This window comes from Syngnathus scovelli, chromosome 10 (assembly GCF_024217435.2).
Source record: "Syngnathus scovelli strain Florida chromosome 10, RoL_Ssco_1.2, whole genome shotgun sequence".
NCBI lineage: Eukaryota > Metazoa > Chordata > Actinopteri > Syngnathiformes > Syngnathidae > Syngnathus > Syngnathus scovelli.
Window position 1 is genome coordinate 11,689,543 of NC_090856.1, and position 18,781 is coordinate 11,708,323.

Consider the following 18,781-nt stretch of genomic DNA (forward strand, 5'->3'; position numbering starts at 1 on the left):
TAAAATAATGAGAAGATTTGCACACATATGAACATGAAAACGTATATGAGATTGTCTAACCTAACAGAACATGTACACATTGCTGTTGCTCTCTTCAGTGCCTTTCCTATTTTTTAGTAAACAGAAGCAGGATTGCTTTCAGCTAAAAACATCAGGAGCTTCTTGTGAAAAGAAACAAGTCCAACACAACTGTGACTTTGACCGAAATATTTTTTATTTTTGTGGAACCTCAAATTTGAGAACAAAAGCAAGACTCAGAAAAGGCTTTAAATGGCAAAAGAATATTTTAATTTAGGTATGCAAACACTGCAAGTCCCATGTAGGTCACACGAAGGTGCTTGAGAAAGTTTGTATCCTGAAAGGTTTCTAGTTCCAAACGTAGCTGCTTGTGAAGCCAAGTCAAGGTTTTAGTCATAGTGGAAGGTATCTCGAGAGGTTGAGGGAAAAGTGCTAGTCAACTGTTGTAGTCCCACAGAAGGTTCTGGTCCCAAGAGAGAAGTTTCTATTATGCTATGCAATGCTAATTTAGAAAACTGGTCATGTGTCCTAAAATCTACATGAGCTTCCAGGAGAAAATGTCAAGTTGATTCAAGAGCAAAAGCCAATGAAAATGTCAAAGGGGAAGAAAGTAGAAAAGGTAATATTGAGCAAGGGCGACGTCACATCATTGGGTGTAATGTGCAGGCTCGTCTTTCTCCTCCTTCAACAGGCAGGTTCGTACCAGAGCCTCGGTGACGATGTACGGATCGCAGTTGGCGGACGGGCGGCGGTCCTCAAAGTAGCCTTTTTTGTCGTCGCCCACGGCCCTCGGGATGCGGATGCTGCAACCACGGTTGGCCACGCTGGCAGAGAACTCATCAATGTTGGAGGTCTCGTGTTGACCGGTCAGGCGTCGGACGTTGTCGAGACCACCTTTGGGGTCGTAGGCGCGGATGTGGTAGTGGTGGCGCTTGGCCAGACGCTCGATGGCTGCCTCGATCACCCTAGAAAAGAAAACGTTTTGTTTGAAAACATTCTGGATGAAGAGAAAAAGTTGGAGAATGGCTCAGTCACCAGCAAAGGTTTCACTCCCAAGTCAAGGTTCTGGGAAAGAGAAGGTTTTACTCCCCATATAATGGCCTAATCCGGAAATCATGTTCTCGTACCAAGACAAAAGGGACTAGTCCTGAGAGAAGATTAGCGTTCAAAGGAAAGGTGGTAGATCCGAGAAAGAAGATTCTCGTTGTAAAGAAGTGTTAAGTCGACAGTTAAAGTCTTGAGAGAAGTTCTTAGTCCCAAAAGTGTGTGATTGTGTGAGTTACTCACTCGAGTCCTCCCTCCTGCCTCATGTCCTCGGTGCTGAAATTGGTGTGGCACCCTGCTCCGTTCCAGCTTCCTGGGATGGGCTTGGGGTCAAAGGACGCAATCAAGCCAAAGTCTTCACACACTTGATGTAGGATATAGCGAGCCATCCACAAATGGTCGCCCATGGTGATGCCCTCGCACGGTCCCACCTGGAACTCCCACTGGAAATGCAGCACAACACAAGTGTGACTCTAGAGGTCGTTCAGCAGTTTGCTATCAATTGGATCATTTCAAAAAAATGCTCAGTGGGTTTGTAAAATTCATCCATCTTCCTGCACTGATCTGGGGTCAGATCACAGGTACAGCAATCTGAGCAAAAAGGCCTACACTGATCCACACAGGGATGGCGCTAGCCCCGCCACAAAGAATGAGAGTGAAAAACAACTCATGTCACTCGGTGGGCCAGGTGGTGTATCAAAGCGTGAAGAACCCGGAAGAGAACCTTCTGGCATCAACGTGAGCATTCCAAGTAATTTGAGATCCTGGCCTAAAGAGATGAAAAATGCCGGTGCCCTGCGCCTGAATGCACGCGACACCTAACCCTAAAGATGAAAAATGCCAGAGCCCTGCCTTAATTCACCCGACACCCTGGCGCCCACCTCCAGGCAGAAAGCGAGCTGTGCCCATTAGCTGGTGTCATCATTCTCCACACGCACACACACACGCACACGCACACGCACACACACACGCACACGCACACGGACGCACACGCACGCACACACACGCACACACACGCACACACACACACACACACACACACACACACACACACACACACACACACACACACACACACACACACACACACACACACACAGCGTACCTGCGCTGGCATGACCTCGGCATTAGTGCCACAAATGTTCACACCGGCGTACAGACAGGCTCGGTAGTGAGCCTCCACTGCATCGCGTCCATACGCTTTGTCAGCTCCCATGCCACAGTAGTAGGGACCTGAGAGGATAGCAGACATGAGCACTTGCAAAAGCACTTTGAATGGGCGGGCGCTCCACCTTGGGGTCCCGGGAAGCCGTTGCGGGGCCATCCAAACGGGTGTCTGTTGGTGCCCAGCAGCGTGTACTCCTGCTCCATCCCAAACCAGGGATGCTCCTTCTCCACCAAGCTCATGATGCGACGACACCGATCACGAAGATTGGTCTCTGAGGGGGCAGATCACAGATAAGGCATATACTTTCTACTTCCTTCATGTATCCCACCCAACAAATGAGAAAATGACACTGGAAAGTATGCCACATGTGCAAATCATTTTCACGTCCATAGCAGACCTCTTCAAATTAGCCGGATGTAAAACAAACAGACGGGTAGCTTGTCTGCGAACATACCTGCAGGTTGTTTGTTGTGCTTGAGTACTTCACACAGGACCAGCTTGTTGGGGTCTTTCCTGAAAGGGTCCCGGAACAAAGCCACCGGGATCAGGAACATGTCGCTGTTGGAGCCTTCAGACTGGAACGTGCTTGAACCGTCAAAGTTCCACTCGGGAACATCTGACACACATGCGCACATGTCAGTCATTTTGATGTAATCTCATGACATTGTCGCAGCAAAGCTGCAATCACGATGACATCTAGGTAGTTAAGGTATGGTCACAATTGCACTTACAAGTTCACAACATTCTAAAGTCATAATATTACAACATTAAAATGTCACCGACTCACCGTCATTAAACTTGACATGACCTCAGTTTGGTTTCATTTTTATAACATGCGTGAACACAAATGCAAACGTCATGATCATGACATCATGTCTTAACTTTGAGTGAGTTGTAACATTTAAACGCTTACTAGTTGACTCCAAATCGAAACAATCCGAGTAGCATGCACATCAGCAACAATGTCATTACACACTTGTAACAAATGTCCCTAAAACTTTGCAACATTGTTGCAAATTGGGCTTGATAACATGAGTAGGGCATATGTGCACATGTTTGCCACATCATTGCAAATTTATAAAGCCATAACCTTTTTGCATGTAAATTGATCTGCATATTTTGTCTGGTTGGTTGCTTGGTCACATTGGTAACAAAGATTTCAATAAAAAAATACAAAGAGAAATAAGATGGCTTACCTGTTGATATGATTGACATTGTCATCACACATTCCAATATGGCATAGAACACAAATCAATTCAAGTGCGATGTCGTGTTTTACAAACACTTTTACAAACATTTCAACCAACCATCATTTTTAGGAATCTATTGATTACTCCGTTGGCATTTTCAGCCCATTAGTCAAAATGAGGCACAGTGCATGAGGAAGGATAAGTGCATCTAAGGTGGATCACATGTGTGCCCATGCACGTCAGACTCTTGTGCACATGGCATGTTGCCATCCAAAATGAAATGTATGTGTTTCAAAGGCGTCCCAGTGAGTTTCCGCACAGAAAATGAAGTTTGAGGCTGACTGACCTTGGACGCTTTTGAGTTCCGAGTCCAGGGTCCGGGTTTTGGAGCGCAGACCTTCTCCGGAGCCATCGATCCAGACGTAGGTAGCCTGGACCTTGTCTCCCTGGGGGAGGTCCAGGTACTGTTGCTTGACTATCTTGTTCAACTTACTGCTCTCTGCTAGCGACATGCTCACAACTTGCAACCTGCACCAAGCAAGATGAGGAGCAGACAATGAAGCAGAAATAGGCCGGCCTCGCGTGACGTCATCATTATGTCTGTCACGTTATGCAACTTCAAGTTTTGTAACTTGTCTAGACCAGTAGCGCTGTATGGCTTGCAGCAGCGTGTCATCGTAGACTAGTACCATATTTTTCAGACTAAAAGTTGCTTCGGAATATACGTCGCATTAGCCACAAAATGCACAATAAAGTGGAAAAAAACATATACCGTATTTTTCGGCGTTTCTTTTCATAGTTTGGGTGGGGGGGCGACTTGTCCTGAGGAGCGACTTATTTGTGATTTTTTTTTTCACGTTTTCATAAAGGACGATCGATGGATTTAATGAACTGTAGTGACACAGATAGTTTGATAAACGTGTTATTTATGTAATAGTTATTTCAATAACTCTGAATGTTACGTCAGGCAGGCCCGTTCTCAGCTCTTCGTTTGTGTTTATGTCACGTTAGCATACCTATCGTTTAGCCTGTTGTTGCTCGTTCATGTCTGTTCTTGGTGTTGGATTTTGTCGAATAAATTTCCCCCAAAATGCGACATATACTCCGGAGCGACTTATATGTTTTTTTTCACTTTATTGTGCATTTTATGGCTAATGCGACATATATTCCGGAGCGACTTTTAGTCAGAAAAATACGGTATAAACAACAATTTTATCAAACAATCTCTGTCACTCCAAATCATTAAATACCGTGATCGAATCATTTGTCCTCTATGTAAAACACCGCTGCGTACGCTGGGAACCACAATCTCTCGGGACCTGAAATGGACCAGCCACATAGACTCTGTCCAGAAGAAGGCCCAGCAGAGGCTGTATTTTCTGAGACAGCTCAAGAAGTTCAACCTGCTGCGGGAGCTGCTGAAGATTCACCTTCTATACTGTCATCATCCATCTGTCTGTCTGGAAGAAGGCCCAGCAGAGGCTGTATTTTCTGAGACAGCTCAAGAAGTTGAACCTGCTGCGGGAGCTGCTGAAGATTCACCTTCTATACTGCCATCATCCAGTCTATCCTCTGCACCTCCATCACTGTCTGGTTTGGATCGGCCTCCAAACAAGACAAGGACAGACTGCAACGGACAATCAGGACTGCAGCAAAGATCATTGGAATCAACCTCCCATCTATCCAAGACTTGCACAGCTGTTAGAACAGGAGTTGGCGACAGTAATGGGTTTGAAGTAAGGGTAGGGGTGCACCAGGGATCGGTGCTCAGCCCATTATTGTTTGCTATCGTGATGGATGTGGTATCGAGGGAAGTGAGGGGTGGACTACCATGGGAGCTGCTCTACGCGGATGACCTGTTATTGATGGCTCAGTCGAGAAGACCTAGCTAGGAAGCTAGCAGCCTGGAAGACCTGCCTGGAAGTGAAAGGAATGAAGGTGAATGCGGCAAAATCAAAGGTCATGGTGGTGCTGGCCTGGGAGTGGTACCACAGTCAGGAGCATGGCCATGTGGAGTTTGCGGGAAGGAGGTGCAAGTTAACTCTATCCGGTGCAAGGGTTGTCAGAGATGGGTTCACCGGAGATGCAGCGGAGTAAAAGGCAGCCTACTAGCTGCAAGTGAGACCTTCAAATGCAAGCGGTGCAGGGGAGAAGTCGCCCAAGCAGACCCAGCTGAGCAAGAGGGGCTCCTAGTAGATTGTACGAGGTGGTGGACAGCTTCTGCTACCTTGGAGACATGCTTAACGCTGATGGGGGGGGGGGGGGGGGTGTACGTAGCAGTGACCACAAGGGTGGTCAGGGAACTCATGCCCTTCTTAACATCTAAGGCCCCATCCCTGAAGATGAGAGGCGAAGTGTACTCAGCCTGCGTCAGAAGTAGTATGACGTACGGAAGTGAGGCATGGGCCCTGAAGAGCAGAAATGAGGATGATCAGATGGATGTGTGGTGTGTCAATGAGGGAGAAAAAAAACAGTGCAGAGCTGAGAAAGAAGATGGGAGTGGAGGCCATAGTGGATGTGGTGAGGAAAGGCAGACTGCGATGGTACGGACATGTAGTGAGGAAGGACGAGAACGACTGGGTGAAGAAAGTTATGTCGTATAACGTAGAGGGAACAAGACCCAGTGGCCGACCTAAAAAGACCTGGCAGACGACCGTGTCAGCCGACATGAAGGCACTCGGCATCAACCACGAGATGGCCATGGACTGTTTCCGGTGGAAGAAAGCCATATCAAGAACCCAGTCCAACCCAGCGGCGCCTGGAAAACGGACTTTAAACCGATGATGATGATGATGTACCTGTCCAGGATCAGGTAACGTGCATGTAACATCTCCACAGACCCTTCTCACCCAGGTTGCAGTCTGTTCGAACTACTCCCCTCCGGACGGCGTTATAGAGCTCTGTACGCCAAAACCAGCAGACACAGAGACAGCTTCTTTACCCAGGCTGTCGCTCTGATGAACTCACACCACTCTTAAAGTGTCATAGTAATTGATGTGCAATAACATCCTGCTCTCCATGCCTTTTTTGAATTGTCTGTATTATATGTACTATGTGTCCACTCTGCGTCCATTGCAGCCTGGTCATCCTAGAAGAGGGATCCTCCCATCTGTGGTCTCTTCTCAAGGTTTCTTATTTACCCTAGTTGGAGTTTTGAGTTTTTCCTTGCCCTCCTGGGAGTTTAAAATCAGGGGATGTTTGAGAATATTTGTCAATTTTCACACATGTCCTAAGTCTTGTTTGTCACCTAAATGTTGAACAGAGGCTGTGATGTACCAAAGTCAAATTCTTTGTTTGGCACGCTCAAACATGGCAGATAAAAATTCTTGAATCTTGAATCAAATTTTGTCTCTCTGGTCTCGACATATTTTTGCGTAGGGCCCCCTGGAGGTCTGAGCAGGTGAATGAGTCTCGCTGCATCCCTCGGCTATCCGTCCCTCCAACGCTGTTCGCTGCATGCGCTCATTTTTGTACTCTTGCGCACCGCCTCCGATTGGCTCCACGTGACCAACACAAACCGTCAATCAACTCACCAATAGGCTTCGCATGCGTCGTGTCAAGTTGTTTTGTTGTTTTCTTCTCAAGAACTTGGAAAAGGAAAGGCCGGTGGCTCGTTGCAAAACAAAACAAAATCTTTCTTTTATTTTAAGAGAAAAAATGGGAAGAGGGATGTCAGACATTAATCCACAAAGTGGTTAGCATTGAGATCACCACTCTATTAGAACTCTCATGTCATCTCAATTTAAGTTATAAGGTGACATGGTCGAAGCTGTTTGCCAACGGGCTCAATGAGATTACCCATCAAGCGATACAGCATGACGAAATAAATAAGCTGATTGCGCTCACCCATGAAGCTGCTGGGAAAGTCCACGTGCGATGCAAACGTCCTGCACGTGCAAGCTTGCACTTAATTAGCCAACTGCTTCAACTTGACTTGAATTGGAAAGTGTCTCGTTTGTACTCCACACGGCCATTAAACTCTTGACATCCAAATACCGATGAGAATCATCCCAAACATTTCCAACACAACATTCGAATTGCTGTCCTGTGACGTCACGCGCACGCTAGACTGTGGGCCAGTGCAGCGAGCCGTATTGACGTCACCGCCAGCTTTAGTTCGGCCTCGCTGCAGCGAACACACGCACGCTCTTGTGACGTCGCGGCGCGGACCCTGGACGTCACACATTTATGTCACAAGATGTACAGTTTTTGCCGTATTTATCGGCAGCTTTTCTTATTTGTGTAATGTGCAACGGCCTGAGTGACTGACGTCATCTGCCACAAGATGGCAGCATTACTCCACTTGTACTCTTTCTGACTATCTTTTTTTTTGATTCTGCAGTATAGCATCTGCTTCCGCTTTCCTTTTTTAGTCTTACTGTTCGTTCGTAAGGCTTTTTTTTCCAAAGCAAAAAAGTTTTTTTGGGGAAAAAAAATACATCGTTGCAACGACACCCAAAGAAGACGACAAAATAAGACAACTTTTTGTCCTCATTTAATGAAGCACGAGTCTTGAGAGTCTTGACGCAGCGCCACGTGGTGGCGTACGCCAGGAAGAGGTGACATATGGACAGGCAGATGAACGGAGCTTCATCTGTTGTAAGGATGCATGGAGGCTGAAGCTGACTTGATGTTAGTCTTGATGCCCGGCGTCTTGCCTGATAAGAAATGAGAGGTAACCTTTCCAATTGAAGCTCGCGTGACGGCCACTCATTTGGCCAGTCATTAGACAGCCTGAGTCCCGCTCGGAAGCCGAGGCCCGTCTGTCTCATCGTCTCATATGAAAACCCGGTTTGCACCAGACTGGAAGCGAAGTCACTTACCCGGCTGGCCTTGCTGCTGTGGGGGTGCTCCCAGCTGGCCGGCACTCCCGATGGTGACCTGCTGCAAGTTGGGAGGACCGCCCGACATCATGACACCCGGCGGGCCCGCAGCCACCACGCCGCCGGGGGGTCGGCACTTGGACAAACCCTTGCCAAAGGCCACTGCCCCCACCAGTGCGCTGGTGTCGGCCGGGTTGAACCAACATTTGTTCTGGCGGAGCGCTGAAGGACAAAAACGCCCACGTCACAAAATGCCGAAAGCCTTGTTTTGCCGGCCATGCCACCTTCCTTGCTCGCACCCTCCCTCTTTCCTTTCCTTCCTACTTGCTACCTTTCATCCCACTGTGTTGCTGCAGGCATCAAAGTGCAAAAATTTGCAGCACCGATGCTTGCCATTCCTTCCCTGCTTCCTTCTCTTTCCACCCTTCACCCACCCTTATTGTGTTATTTATTCATTACTTATTCAGCACGCTGTTGTTATACTTGTTTACTTGTTTGTCTGTTGTGAGCCATGTCTTGTCACCGTGGGATAGGGGGGAACGAAATTTCGGTTTCTTTGTGTGTCTTTGGCATGTGGAGAAATTGACAATAAAGCTGACTTTGACTTCCACTCTTATGCCTGTTGTCATTCCCTTTCATCCTCCCCTCCTTGTATCTTCCACTTTCACTTTGATCCTCCTACCCTTGCTCCCTTCCTTGCTTCCCTCTTTCCATCGTTCTATCCTTCCCTCCTTACATTTCTTTCTTCTTCCCTCCCTCCTTGCCCTCCGTGCATCCACCTTCTTTTCTGCCCAGATGCGTTGGATGACCTACTGACGAGGCGGTAGCCGAATGGCGGGAATTAGTTTGTGAGGAAAAAGATAGGTTGCCGACAATAAGACTCACCGGCGCTTTCTGCTTCCCGCTCATCTCTCGGGTTGCTGAGCTTCTCCAGCAGGTTGGAACACAACTTGTTTAAAGTCTGGATTTGTTTCTGCGGGGCAAAGGAGTGGGAAGGTAAGGGAGGACAGAAAGAAGGAGGGAAGGATGAGGAAAAAGGAGAAGGAAGCCGTGCGTGTATATGCATGCATGTATGCGCCACCTGCGCCACTTCGGGCCCAACACGTGCCGCCTCCACGCTGAGCTGCTTCTCCTGCTCCTCCACTTCAGGGTCGGGTTTAGTACGCAGATAGTCGGGGACGATCTCGTGGCTGAAGACGGGCACGCGCTGCTCTGTCACTTTCTGAAGGAAGAAGGGAGAGAAGAAACCAGCGGTCTAAGAAAAGTTGGTGTTGGCTGGCGTCTACCCCTGGAGGGCGGGGCCTCTCACCGCCAAGTCGTCGTCGCGGTCTTGAGAGAGCAGCAGCGGGATAATGAGCTGGTTGTGGAACGATGGCGTCTTCTCGTTCTTTAGCAGCTTGTTGATGGTGTTCAGCTGGCCCGACAGCAGAGCAAAGTTGTCCAGCACTGATGGCCTTACGAGCACGCAGACACACACACACACACACACACACACACACACACACACACACACACACACACACACACACACACACACACACACACACACACAGACACACACACAGGCTTCTTCAACGCTAACGCAGCTCAGAAAATGACACAGGTGGGCAAACAAAACAAGCAGCTGGGGTTCTGGCTTTTGTAGGCCACACTTGACCACAGGCTGGGACATGGCCATAGCCTCGCTGCTTCATTTGCTTTCTAACTGGATTGGAGCACCCGCACGTCTGAACTCCAATTTGAGCTGTGGACAAAAGTGGCCTTCTCACCAGGTGAGTCGCTCATACTCATTCTCCAGCTTGAAGATGAAAGAGTGCAGGGCGTTTTTTACATGCGCCACCTGCGTGATGAGCGACTCCAGCGACGCTTCCAGCTGCTTCTCTTCACGCTGCTGCAACAGAAGTGCACGGACAGTCCATCAGAGACTGAACATCAAGGCACAGTTCCACTGACCGTTATTTAAAAAAGATCATCATTGGTATCATTGCATCATTGGGTCTTTAGTTTGTCACCTAAAGAATGAATTGGTTTAAAAACACATTTATCTATCACTTTCATCAAAAGCAGATTATTTATTTCAAATTTCCAGTGCTGAAAATGCACCAACCTAAAATTGATGATGATTCGGTTCTTGGTCCATTGGAAATTTGGCAAAAACGATGACCGCTGTTTTCCAAAGTCTAAACAGCTAGTCGCAGGGGTGTCAAACTTCTTTCCTGGGGGCAGCATTCCTACATGTGTTCCAAGTTTCCCTCGTTAAACACCTGATTCAATTAATCAGGCTCCTGCAGAACGTGGTCATTTGAATCAGGTGTGTTTAACGAGGGAAACTTGGAAAACATGTAGGAATGCGGCCCCCGAGGAAGGGAGTTTGACACGCCTGACTGAGCTGGTGCCTTGATTTTCTACTCCCGTGGTAAGCCACGGAAATTGGACAATATCGGTTGAAGGCTTAAATTGCAGGCTTTTGATCATTTCAGTTCAACGAGATCTCGGAGCCGATTCAGATGATCAAATGCGTTCTTCCATTTATTTGATCATCCATGTTACACTCACGCTGACAAAAACATGAACTTTTTTTTTTTCTTCAACACTTCGTCAAGCTACGCTATGTCTTCATGTAGGCCCTCGCGGTGGTACTTGGAAAGTTATTTATGTACGTATTATTTTTTTATCGGTGCTACTTTTTTCTTGTCTTTGCAACGATGCCTTAGCTTTAGCGGCTAATGCTAACACCGCAAAACGACTGGTCGCAAAGCGTACAGAGAAAATGCCTAACGCGCAAAACTGAGCCAGGCTAACTAACATCTTGAAAAGTTGAACAATTTGCTTCCAGTCAGCATCCACCCACCTGCATCGTAAAGCGTCAAGCTAGCAGCCCGGTCAGCACTCGTCAGCAACCACGGAACGTTGCTGCCCGCTGCACACAACCATTTCCGGTCGAGACCTTTCGATAGAAAATAATTTTTGGAGAGTGAAATGAGCCTCTTTTTTTTTTTTCCGGTCACACACTCTCACTCAAAATCATATGCGGGGATCGAACTCACGGTGTCGGCACACAAGACAGGCAAGTGTACCCCTACACCACGTGCGTCGTCCTTGCTGTCCTTGAAGTGGGTGGAGACCTTGCACGAGAACGCCTTCTTCGCTTCTTTGATGCCTCGGGACAGGTCGGCCCTCGCTGTCCTCAAGCCAGCCTCATCCCCCGCTCTGAAAGCCTTGTCCCTGGCCCTCAGCAGTCTGAGGACAGCTGTCAGCCACGGCTTCCAGTTCGCGCGAGTGACGACGGATTTCGAGCAAGTCACATCATCGATGCACTTCGTGATGTAAGAGGTAACAGAGTCAGTATACTCCTCTATGTCCGTCCGATCGTTGTAGGTGGCTGCCTGCTTAAACAAGTCGCAGTCACCATCAAAGCAGTCACGAAGTGCATCGGAGGCACCCTCAGGCCACACCCGAACCCGCCTCCGAACCGGCCTGGATGCCTTCACCAATTGTCTGTATGCGGGCAAAAGCAAAACGGTGAGATGGTCAGAAAGCCCAAGATGGGGGAGGGGGGTGGCTTTGAAAGCTCCCTTTTGCGCAGAGTAGACCAGGTCCAGGAAGCTGTCTCCACGTGTCGGAAAAGTAACATGCTAATATGAGACGTTCATACATTTATTCGGGTTGACAGACATAATGGCCCTCCGAAGGAAACTATGACTACAATGCGGCCCGCGATAGAAATGACCCACAAGTCTCCTCTTATCCGACTGTGTGCATATGAATACGTACAACTACAAACCAGGCCCTCAACCTACCAATGGATAATTTTTGGTTTAGCCTTTTCCAAATAAAGATTCTATTGAAATGGGACATGCTTCATGGATGTCAGCAATTCAAAAAGAACTATAGCACCTATTTTTCCTGGTGGAGGGCAACCAGAAAACAGGACAAAATGTGGTGGCAATTTTATTTCAAGGATTGAAAAAAGTGAGGGCTTTCAGAAGAGACTCTCCACGTCGCCCATCTCCACCACCACTGTCTTCAGCTGCGAGTAGTACTCGATGGTCACCTGCCCATTCTCGCGCCCAAAACCTGCGTCACAGAAAAAGACCAAAAATAGTGATGACACCAGAAATAAGGACTGTGGAAATTAGGAATAACTCATTAGAAAAAGACATGGAACAGGGGAGATAATCTATCAGGAAATGAGTTCACGGAAGGCCAGGATGAAACTATTTTCAAAGTCAAAGCCGGTTTGATTTTGAAAGGCTTTGTGGCTGAGACCACCTGACATCTTGTATCCTCCAAAGGGCACCTCCACGGGGCTGATATTGTAGTTGTTGATGTAGCACGTTCCCGCCTCCAGCTTCTCCGCCACGCGGTGAGCTCGCGAGATGTCTCTGAGGGAGGGAACCCCGTGGCGGTTAGCTTAGCGCAGCGCCACCTGCTGCCAACAGTTGGCGTCACCTGGTGAAGATGCCGGAGGCCAGCCCGAAGGTGGTGTCGTTGGCACGCCGCAGAACCTCCTCCTCCGTGTCGAAGGGCAGCACCGACATCACGGGCCCAAAGATCTCCTCTTTCACGCAGGTCATGTCATCCCTGCACTTGTCTGCATCAAACGACGACAATTTGAAATGTGTGTGGCCACGAACCATGTGCGAGCGCAACATAAAAGGCGACAGCGGCACAAAATGCATCAAGAAAGGTGGCGCAACGTACGAGATGGCCACAAGTCAAACTGCGAGTGAGCGCCGCATGAAGGCGGCACCAGCTTATGAGCTTGACCTCACCAAGTACGCAGGGCGACATAAAGTATCCATCCTTGAGTTTGGGGTCAGTGGGCACGAGCGGTTCTCCACCACAGAGCACCTCGGCTCCCTGCAACAACACCGTCCGCTGCGTTAGCATGAAACGCGGCGGTCGCCGCTGCTTGGCTGCCGCTCTTCTTCTTCTTCTGTTTGCTCCTCACCTGTTCCTTGGCCTGTTTGACAAAGGCCAGGACCTTCTCGAGATGGGGCCTGCTGATGAGCGCCCCCATGCGGGTCTGGTCCAGCAGAGGGTCCCCCACAGTGATGGCCTTGGTCCTGCTGACCACCTTCTTCAAGAACTGCGGCATGATGTCCCGCTGCACAAACACTCGGGTTCCGTTACAGCACACCTAAGTCCCACAATTAGAACCACAGCATCACCTCAAGAAGGAAGCTAGACTGCAAAGTTGCTGGGGACAGAGCAGAAATGCGAGGCCGTTCGTTGCGAGGCTGCGTGGCCGGGCGGGCGCTTACCTGCCCTTGGGTGAGGAAGTTGGCCATGAGGGCTCCCTTGACAGCATTGTCCAGCTGGCAGTCTTTGAAGATGATCAGCGGTGACTTGCCACCCAGTTCCAGCGTCACCTGCTTAACGCCCCGGGCCGCCACCTCCATCACCTGTCCGGTAGAAAACACAAACGCGGTCGGTCCGAGTCAATGCTCCGCTTGGTCTCCATCTTCTGTCATTTATGTCCAGTTCTCGTCTATGTCTGCTTGTTCTTGTTGTAGGTCTACTTGTGACTGTGGTTCTGCTTTTGTTTCTTGTTCATGTCTCGTCACTTGCTCATGTCTCGTCGGAGTTCTTGGAGCTCCGGTTGTTGCTTGGTCTGGTTCTACTCAAATATTCTCGTTTTTTGTTCTAGTCTCGTTTGATCCCAGATCTACTTCTTAACTTGGCTTGGTTGTTGCGAATGCGACTTATACTCAGGTGCGACATATTTTTTTTTTCCCCTTTATTGTGCATTTTATAGCTGGTGCGACTTATACGCCGGTGCGACTTATACGCCGGAAAATACGGTACTTCGAATGTTGAAATAGTCGTATGTTGGATCAAATAAATAATTCGTTCCACAGCCAAAAAAACAATAACTCCTCGAAATGGTTGACACGTTTTTACGGCCATAATGTTTCGCAAAAACACTCACACGCACTCCGCGCTCATGTTTTCTTAGGATTTCTTTTTTAATTGTAAGGAAATCATCACCTTCTTCCTTTTTTCACCACTACTACCATTTGCATTAGCCTTCTTCGGATATGATAACGTGTCATCTTGACATGCCGCCGTTTAACCATGATGTTGTATGTTGGGAATTACTTCGGATGTTGAGTCAAATATTTGATCAAATTTCACATCGTATGTTGAAAAATTGGTATGTTTGTGCAATCATATGTAGAGGTTTGACTGTACTTTTTGTTTTTTTTGTTCTCTTCCCGGCCTGATTTTGGTTCTGGCTCTAATTCTACACTGGTCTACCCCCACAGCACAAGTCTGCCAATCCCGGTCCCCCCGTCGTCCCTATCGGGAGGTGTTGCTAGGTGCGCCATTACCTTCTTGCCGGTGGGCACGCTGCCTGTGAAGGACACCTTAACCACCTCGGGATGCTGGCACAAGAAGGTTCCGGTTTGTGCGCCACCTTGCACCACGCAGAAGAGTCCTCGGGGCGCTCCGGCGTCCCGGTAGATTTCGGCCAGGATGACGGCCGTGACGGGTGTCATGGGGGACGGCTTGAAGACCATCGCGTTGCCTGACAGAGCGAGGTCACCGTGAAGACGGGCAAGGCCCTCCGGAGCACAGAGGTTTGCAAACTCACCGCACGCCAGCGCTGGAGCAGACTTGACCACAGCGATCTGGAAGGGGTAGTTCCACGCGCCGATGCCTGCGCACACGCCCAGAGGCTCGCGGCGGGTGTAGGCAAAGGCTCCGCCGGGAAGCTGGATGTGCTGACCTGAGCACATGCGTGAACAAGTTGTCTTGCGAGGAACCGCCGTCTTGATTTTAGCAAGCTATCCGTGTTTTTAGCAAAACATGATTGGCTATTCATCGACATTGTCACGGCAGGGGCATGAAGGTTGATGCGTCCCACCTGCCAAGGTTGCGGCCTGTCCGGCATAGTACTCCATACACTGCCAGGCCATGTCGATGTCCCCCAGAGCTTCGGTTATGGACTTCCCATTGTTGATCACCTCTAACTTGCTGATCTTCTCCCGACGCTCCTGAACAAAAACTCCAATTCAATCAATCAGACTTGGGGTGTCCGATGCAATGGTTGTAATGAAAATGTCAGTGAGGCAGCAGGGCCACATTGGTGAGTGACACTTTTCTTGCGGTCACAAGAACAAGGCTCACTCTGATGATGCGAGCGGCCTCCAACATGACGCGCGCCCGCTCCGTGCCCGCCATCTTGCTCCACTTGGCGTACGCGCCACGAGCGCTCTTGACGGCTGCGTCCACCTCATCGGACCCGCACGGGGTCAACTGACACAGCACACGCCCTACACACACAGGACACACTCATAACTAAAAAAAAACGTTGCAGCACAAACGAAAATGTTTACGGCACAAACCAGCATAAACGAAGCACAAACAAAACAGACTACTTTCCTTAAATTTTGCGTGGGATGGGGGGCCAGCTTCACGCAAGTTCAATTCAGCACATTCATAAAATGTTTTTAGGTCAACAGAAGAAGAAGTGGGAGGGGAAGGGGCGGTGCTGTTTTTGCAACAACTTGCAGGAGTTGGACTTTGCGCTGCCCCAGCAAGCTGTGCGAGAGGACCAATCTTGTCCAGGTTCTTAAGAAACATTCATGTTCCAATTCATAACTATAATTAACAAACGTTGACAAAACTGGATTGCTGTAGTTGTTGTACTGCCCCCACGAATACATTGAGTTTGAGAGCCCTGCCCTTATCACTCGGGATTTTTACACAGTAGACTATAAAAATGGCTAAAGAGAAAAATAGAATACCGAGCTCCACACTATAATTTCAATTTCTGGAACGAGTGAATGATTCCCAACACAGCCATCGTTACCCACGGCGAAACTTGGCCTCATTCAAGATGGCGGAGACGCCTGTTTACAATTCAATAATCTGTCGTGTACCGCACGCCTCCGGATGTACAGCAGACAGCAGGTGGCGTGTATGTTTAACTAGCGTGTTGGCGACGTCCAAGTACCGGTGGCGGGCTCGTAGACGGGCTCAGAGTTCTCCCCCGGCCGGGACGCCTGTCGCTCGTCGTCCCAGAAGTTGAGGTTGTCGCTGAGTAGCAAACTGCCGGTGGTGGCGGCGTCCATGGCGTATAGGCTGGCCTGGGCCATACTTCGACTTTAAGTCCAGTTAGGTAAGAATTATCTCGGGGAACTTGCAGCAACACTGTTGCTGCAACAGGCCGTTCGATAGCTGGAGAGAGGCAAAAGTCCAGCTCCGGAGGAATTAAATAGTGGCCGCGCCCCCTCGCGTACTGCCAGATACAAATACATCCCTCCATTGTCGTCATTATCAGGATCGCTTTACTGCAAGAGGTGTTTGTCTACTTATCTTTTCTATCCATATCTACTTTTTGGTCGCATTTTTAAATTCCGAGGTTCATTCGTAAATTTGCTGTTGTGAAAAGGTAAAGACAATGAAAATAGAAATCGTTCCTTTTAATGAGCCCATTTTGACTTCAAATCTGGTGATGGAAGGAGCCAAACTTTATCTTTACGCTGAACTGGTCGGCAGGCCATCGCAGGGCACGTCTAGACCAAGAACTATTCACAGTCACAATCAAACCACGGACAATTTGGGCGGTCCGTCGGCCTACTGTGCATGGTTTTGGAATGTAGGAGGACATCGGAGAACCTGGAGGAAACCCATGCCGGCACGGGGAGAACATGCAAACACCACACAGTAAGGCAGGCTCCAACAATGACAACAGTAGATAAAAAGGAGCTGTAAAACTTTATTAACAGCTAACAAAGGGTATTTGTGACTTCAAATGGCAGATGAAAAGCCTCATCATTTCCAGCGCTTAGTCTTTTTCCTGTGGTGACCTTTAGGAGAACTTGGCAGCTTGGGGCGGGGGCCCCAGGAAGCCCCCCGCCTGCTTGGTGGCCGCCCTGGAGGGAGCCAGGCCTAACATCTTCTGTATGTTCTGAGCAAGAGAACACAAGCACAGCGAAATGGGGGTGGGGGGGGTAATTCACAACAAAAGTGTGCTCTGAAGATTAAAATTTACCACAGTGGTAAAACAGGACTAATCTGACAAAAATCGCACGCACTTTCGCAGAGCTGCAACCTCCCTTGACAAGAATGGTACGTTCTTCCACTCCAAACAGCAGCGCAATTTTTAGCGGGCTGTCTGCGGAAGGTGGTGTGAGCCTCATGTGATAGCATTACCTGGCGAATGGACATGGTGCAGAGGATGTAGAGGAAGATGAAGGAGCAGTCAGTGTAGTCCTCGCCCAGCAGGTTGCGATGCGACAGGCCCTGGATGTACGACAGTGGCACGAAGGGCAGCTTGGCCACCACGCGCCCATCAAAACTGCCGCAAAACAAACGAAGAGCGGCTGTTCGCCTTGCGTCTTTTCCTTTGCGCACATGTGGAGAGTGTCAACGGCTGCGGACGCTTACATGGAGTTGAACATGCCCATCAAAGCGGTGAAGCAGAAGCCAACAGCAAACATGGATTTCATGCGCACCTGCAAACAGACGGCAAAATGTCAAGGTGTCAACCGCGCTTGCGTTGGACCAAACGTGAAACAAGTCTGACCATGGACAAGTCTCTGTTGTTGTTCTTGAGCTTCTCCTCTTGTCTTTCTGCAAAACATCAACGCATGACCTCCACCTCTTCATCCACATAAGACTGCCGTTAAAATAAAAGCAACCCCCCCAATAATCTTACCAATCTTCTTCTTCTGCTGACGTCCCGCCGACTCTGTGATGGTTTCCTTTTTCTTCTCCACTAAGGGAAAAACACAGCGATGATTCTCGGACGAATTCTCATTCGTCGTGCGAGAAACATCGCTGTGCCGTCTAAAAAAAAAAAAAAAAAAAAAAAGCACAACGCGACACGGTCTTTGCCTGTGGAGCGTACGTTGCTTGCTTTGTTTTTCCACCTCCGCCTTGAGCCGCTTGTACTTGTCCGTGCGGTAGACCAGCACCCACGTGATTCCTGTCCGATCACAACGCGGCGTCTTAGCACTTTGCATTGTTCAAAAGCGTCTTGTAGATGGAACGAGTCAGGCATTTCTGAAGAGTCGATTACTCGAAGGACTGTGTGTTGAATGTTTTTTAATCAGATTCCCGGGATTAGCCGTTTGCACTGAATGCTAAACCCCGTTGGTTGCCGCAACACTTCAACTAGTTTCTGACAGGAAAAACAATCCTCACCTCTCCACTTAGACGACATCAATTGTGTTGTGTTGCAGACTTGCAGTACCGTTTTCAATAAATTTAAAGGCGTAGTATTTTTTGCGAATAACCTTTTCTGCATTTGTTGCTACGAGCGTGGTTGGCTCACCTTCGGCTAGCAGCGCCGTGCACACGGAAATAAAGACGATCAGGATGGTGTCCGCGAACATCGTACTCATTTTTACTTCTCCAAATATTAATGATCACAAATGCAAAACGTCGCTACGGGGATTGACAGCAGGCAGGCGAGCATTCAAGACTTGTCAAGCGTGGTGACGAGCTCACGCTGATGTTCAACTACTTCCGGGTGACGACGCACCTCTGGTCAACTACTTTTCACCCCACTAGTGGCCCAT

General features: G+C 48.8%; 4 protein-coding genes and 1 long non-coding RNA gene across 10 annotated transcripts; 1 reads left to right on the forward strand and 4 right to left on the reverse strand.

The window, feature by feature from the left end:
* Positions 1-265: 265 nt before the first annotated feature.
* On the reverse strand, positions 266-7,483 carry glulb (glutamate-ammonia ligase (glutamine synthase) b). The gene is made up of 7 exons (XM_049731218.1): positions 7,267-7,483; positions 3,767-3,948; positions 2,685-2,846; positions 2,355-2,501; positions 2,168-2,295; positions 1,306-1,505; positions 266-983 (listed from the first exon to the last, which is right to left on the reverse strand). Exons 2-7 carry the CDS (start codon positions 3,930-3,932, stop codon positions 665-667), a joined length of 1,122 nt encoding a protein of 373 aa, XP_049587175.1. The 5' UTR covers positions 3,933-3,948; positions 7,267-7,483; the 3' UTR covers positions 266-664.
* Positions 7,484-7,893: 410 nt separating this feature from the next.
* Positions 7,894-11,344, reverse strand: med8 (mediator complex subunit 8). Of its 4 annotated transcripts, XM_049731510.2 has the most exons (8): positions 11,291-11,344; positions 11,095-11,190; positions 10,013-10,134; positions 9,553-9,697; positions 9,325-9,465; positions 9,129-9,216; positions 8,244-8,465; positions 7,894-8,078 (listed from the first exon to the last, which is right to left on the reverse strand). In XM_049731510.2, the coding sequence occupies exons 2-8, from the start codon at positions 11,098-11,100 to the stop codon at positions 8,011-8,013; spliced, it is 792 nt and encodes a 263-aa protein (XP_049587467.1). In that variant the 5' UTR covers positions 11,101-11,190; positions 11,291-11,344; the 3' UTR covers positions 7,894-8,010. The 4 variants fall into 4 exon arrangements, with proteins under 4 accessions (XP_049587467.1, XP_049587477.1, XP_049587487.1 ...); XM_049731520.1 differs by lacking the exon at positions 11,291-11,344 and having other exon boundaries at positions 10,013-10,131; XM_049731530.1 differs by lacking the exons at positions 11,095-11,190; positions 11,291-11,344 and adding an exon at positions 10,351-10,514 and having other exon boundaries at positions 9,553-9,689.
* Positions 11,345-11,428: 84 nt separating this feature from the next.
* On the forward strand, positions 11,429-17,539 carry LOC125975872 (uncharacterized). The gene is made up of 2 exons (XR_007484085.2): positions 11,429-11,576; positions 14,516-17,539. It is a non-coding gene; the product is annotated as an uncharacterized lncRNA (long non-coding RNA).
* Positions 12,182-16,352, reverse strand: LOC125975329 (4-trimethylaminobutyraldehyde dehydrogenase). Its single transcript, XM_049730720.1, has 11 exons — positions 16,210-16,352; positions 15,381-15,526; positions 15,118-15,247; positions 14,845-14,979; positions 14,582-14,778; positions 13,511-13,651; positions 13,198-13,386; positions 13,019-13,106; positions 12,696-12,837; positions 12,516-12,628; positions 12,182-12,320 (listed from the first exon to the last, which is right to left on the reverse strand). The coding sequence occupies exons 1-11, from the start codon at positions 16,349-16,351 to the stop codon at positions 12,226-12,228; spliced, it is 1,518 nt and encodes a 505-aa protein (XP_049586677.1). The 5' UTR covers position 16,352; the 3' UTR covers positions 12,182-12,225.
* On the reverse strand, positions 16,955-18,750 carry tmco1 (transmembrane and coiled-coil domains 1). 3 transcript variants are annotated; one of them, XM_049731674.2, is made up of 7 exons: positions 18,535-18,750; positions 18,109-18,186; positions 17,917-17,976; positions 17,785-17,831; positions 17,646-17,713; positions 17,412-17,556; positions 16,955-17,166 (listed from the first exon to the last, which is right to left on the reverse strand). In XM_049731674.2, exons 1-7 carry the CDS (start codon positions 18,602-18,604, stop codon positions 17,068-17,070), a joined length of 567 nt encoding a protein of 188 aa, XP_049587631.1. In that variant the 5' UTR covers positions 18,605-18,750; the 3' UTR covers positions 16,955-17,067. The 3 variants fall into 3 exon arrangements, with proteins under 3 accessions (XP_049587631.1, XP_049587621.1, XP_049587641.1); XM_049731664.2 differs by having other exon boundaries at positions 18,405-18,554; XM_049731684.2 differs by lacking the exon at positions 18,109-18,186.
* Positions 18,751-18,781: the final 31 nt, after the last annotated feature.

What these genes read in the sequence shown, in the direction of transcription:
- LOC125975329 (XM_049730720.1), bottom strand. Translation starts at nt 16,351, where the DNA reads ATGGCCCAGGCCAGCCTATACGCCATGGACGCCGCCACCACCGGCAGT. An exon ending in AGGCCGCTCGCATCATCAGA is followed by an intron (nt 15,248 to 15,380) that starts GTGAGCCTTGTT and finishes GTTTTTGTTCAG; the next exon opens with GAGCGTCGGGAGAAGATCAG. An exon ending in ACTTCCTCACCCAAGGGCAG is followed by an intron (nt 13,387 to 13,510) that starts GTAAGCGCCCGC and finishes TGTGGGACTTAG; the next exon opens with GTGTGCTGTAACGGAACCCG.
- glulb (XM_049731218.1), bottom strand. Translation starts at nt 3,932, where the DNA reads ATGTCGCTAGCAGAGAGCAGTAAGTTGAACAAGATAGTCAAGCAACAG. An exon ending in GGAACTCAAAAGCGTCCAAG is followed by an intron (nt 2,847 to 3,766) that starts GTCAGTCAGCCT and finishes CATGTGTGTCAG; the next exon opens with ATGTTCCCGAGTGGAACTTT. An exon ending in AGGCAGGAGGGAGGACTCGA is followed by an intron (nt 984 to 1,305) that starts GTGAGTAACTCA and finishes TTTCTTTTCTAG; the next exon opens with GGTGATCGAGGCAGCCATCG.
- med8 (XM_049731510.2), bottom strand. An exon ending in ACCGCGACGACGACTTGGCG is followed by an intron (nt 9,466 to 9,552) that starts GTGAGAGGCCCC and finishes TTCTTCCTTCAG; the next exon opens with AAAGTGACAGAGCAGCGCGT. An exon ending in TTGGGCCCGAAGTGGCGCAG is followed by an intron (nt 9,217 to 9,324) that starts GTGGCGCATACA and finishes TTTGCCCCGCAG; the next exon opens with AAACAAATCCAGACTTTAAA.
- tmco1 (XM_049731664.2), bottom strand. Translation starts at nt 18,507, where the DNA reads ATGCAGAAAAGGTTATTCGCAAAAAATACTACGCCTTTAAATTTATTG. An exon ending in TCAGCAGAAGAAGAAGATTG is followed by an intron (nt 17,832 to 17,916) that starts GTAAGATTATTG and finishes GATGTTTTGCAG; the next exon opens with AAAGACAAGAGGAGAAGCTC. An exon ending in ATGGGCATGTTCAACTCCAT is followed by an intron (nt 17,557 to 17,645) that starts GTAAGCGTCCGC and finishes GTTTTGCGGCAG; the next exon opens with TTTTGATGGGCGCGTGGTGG.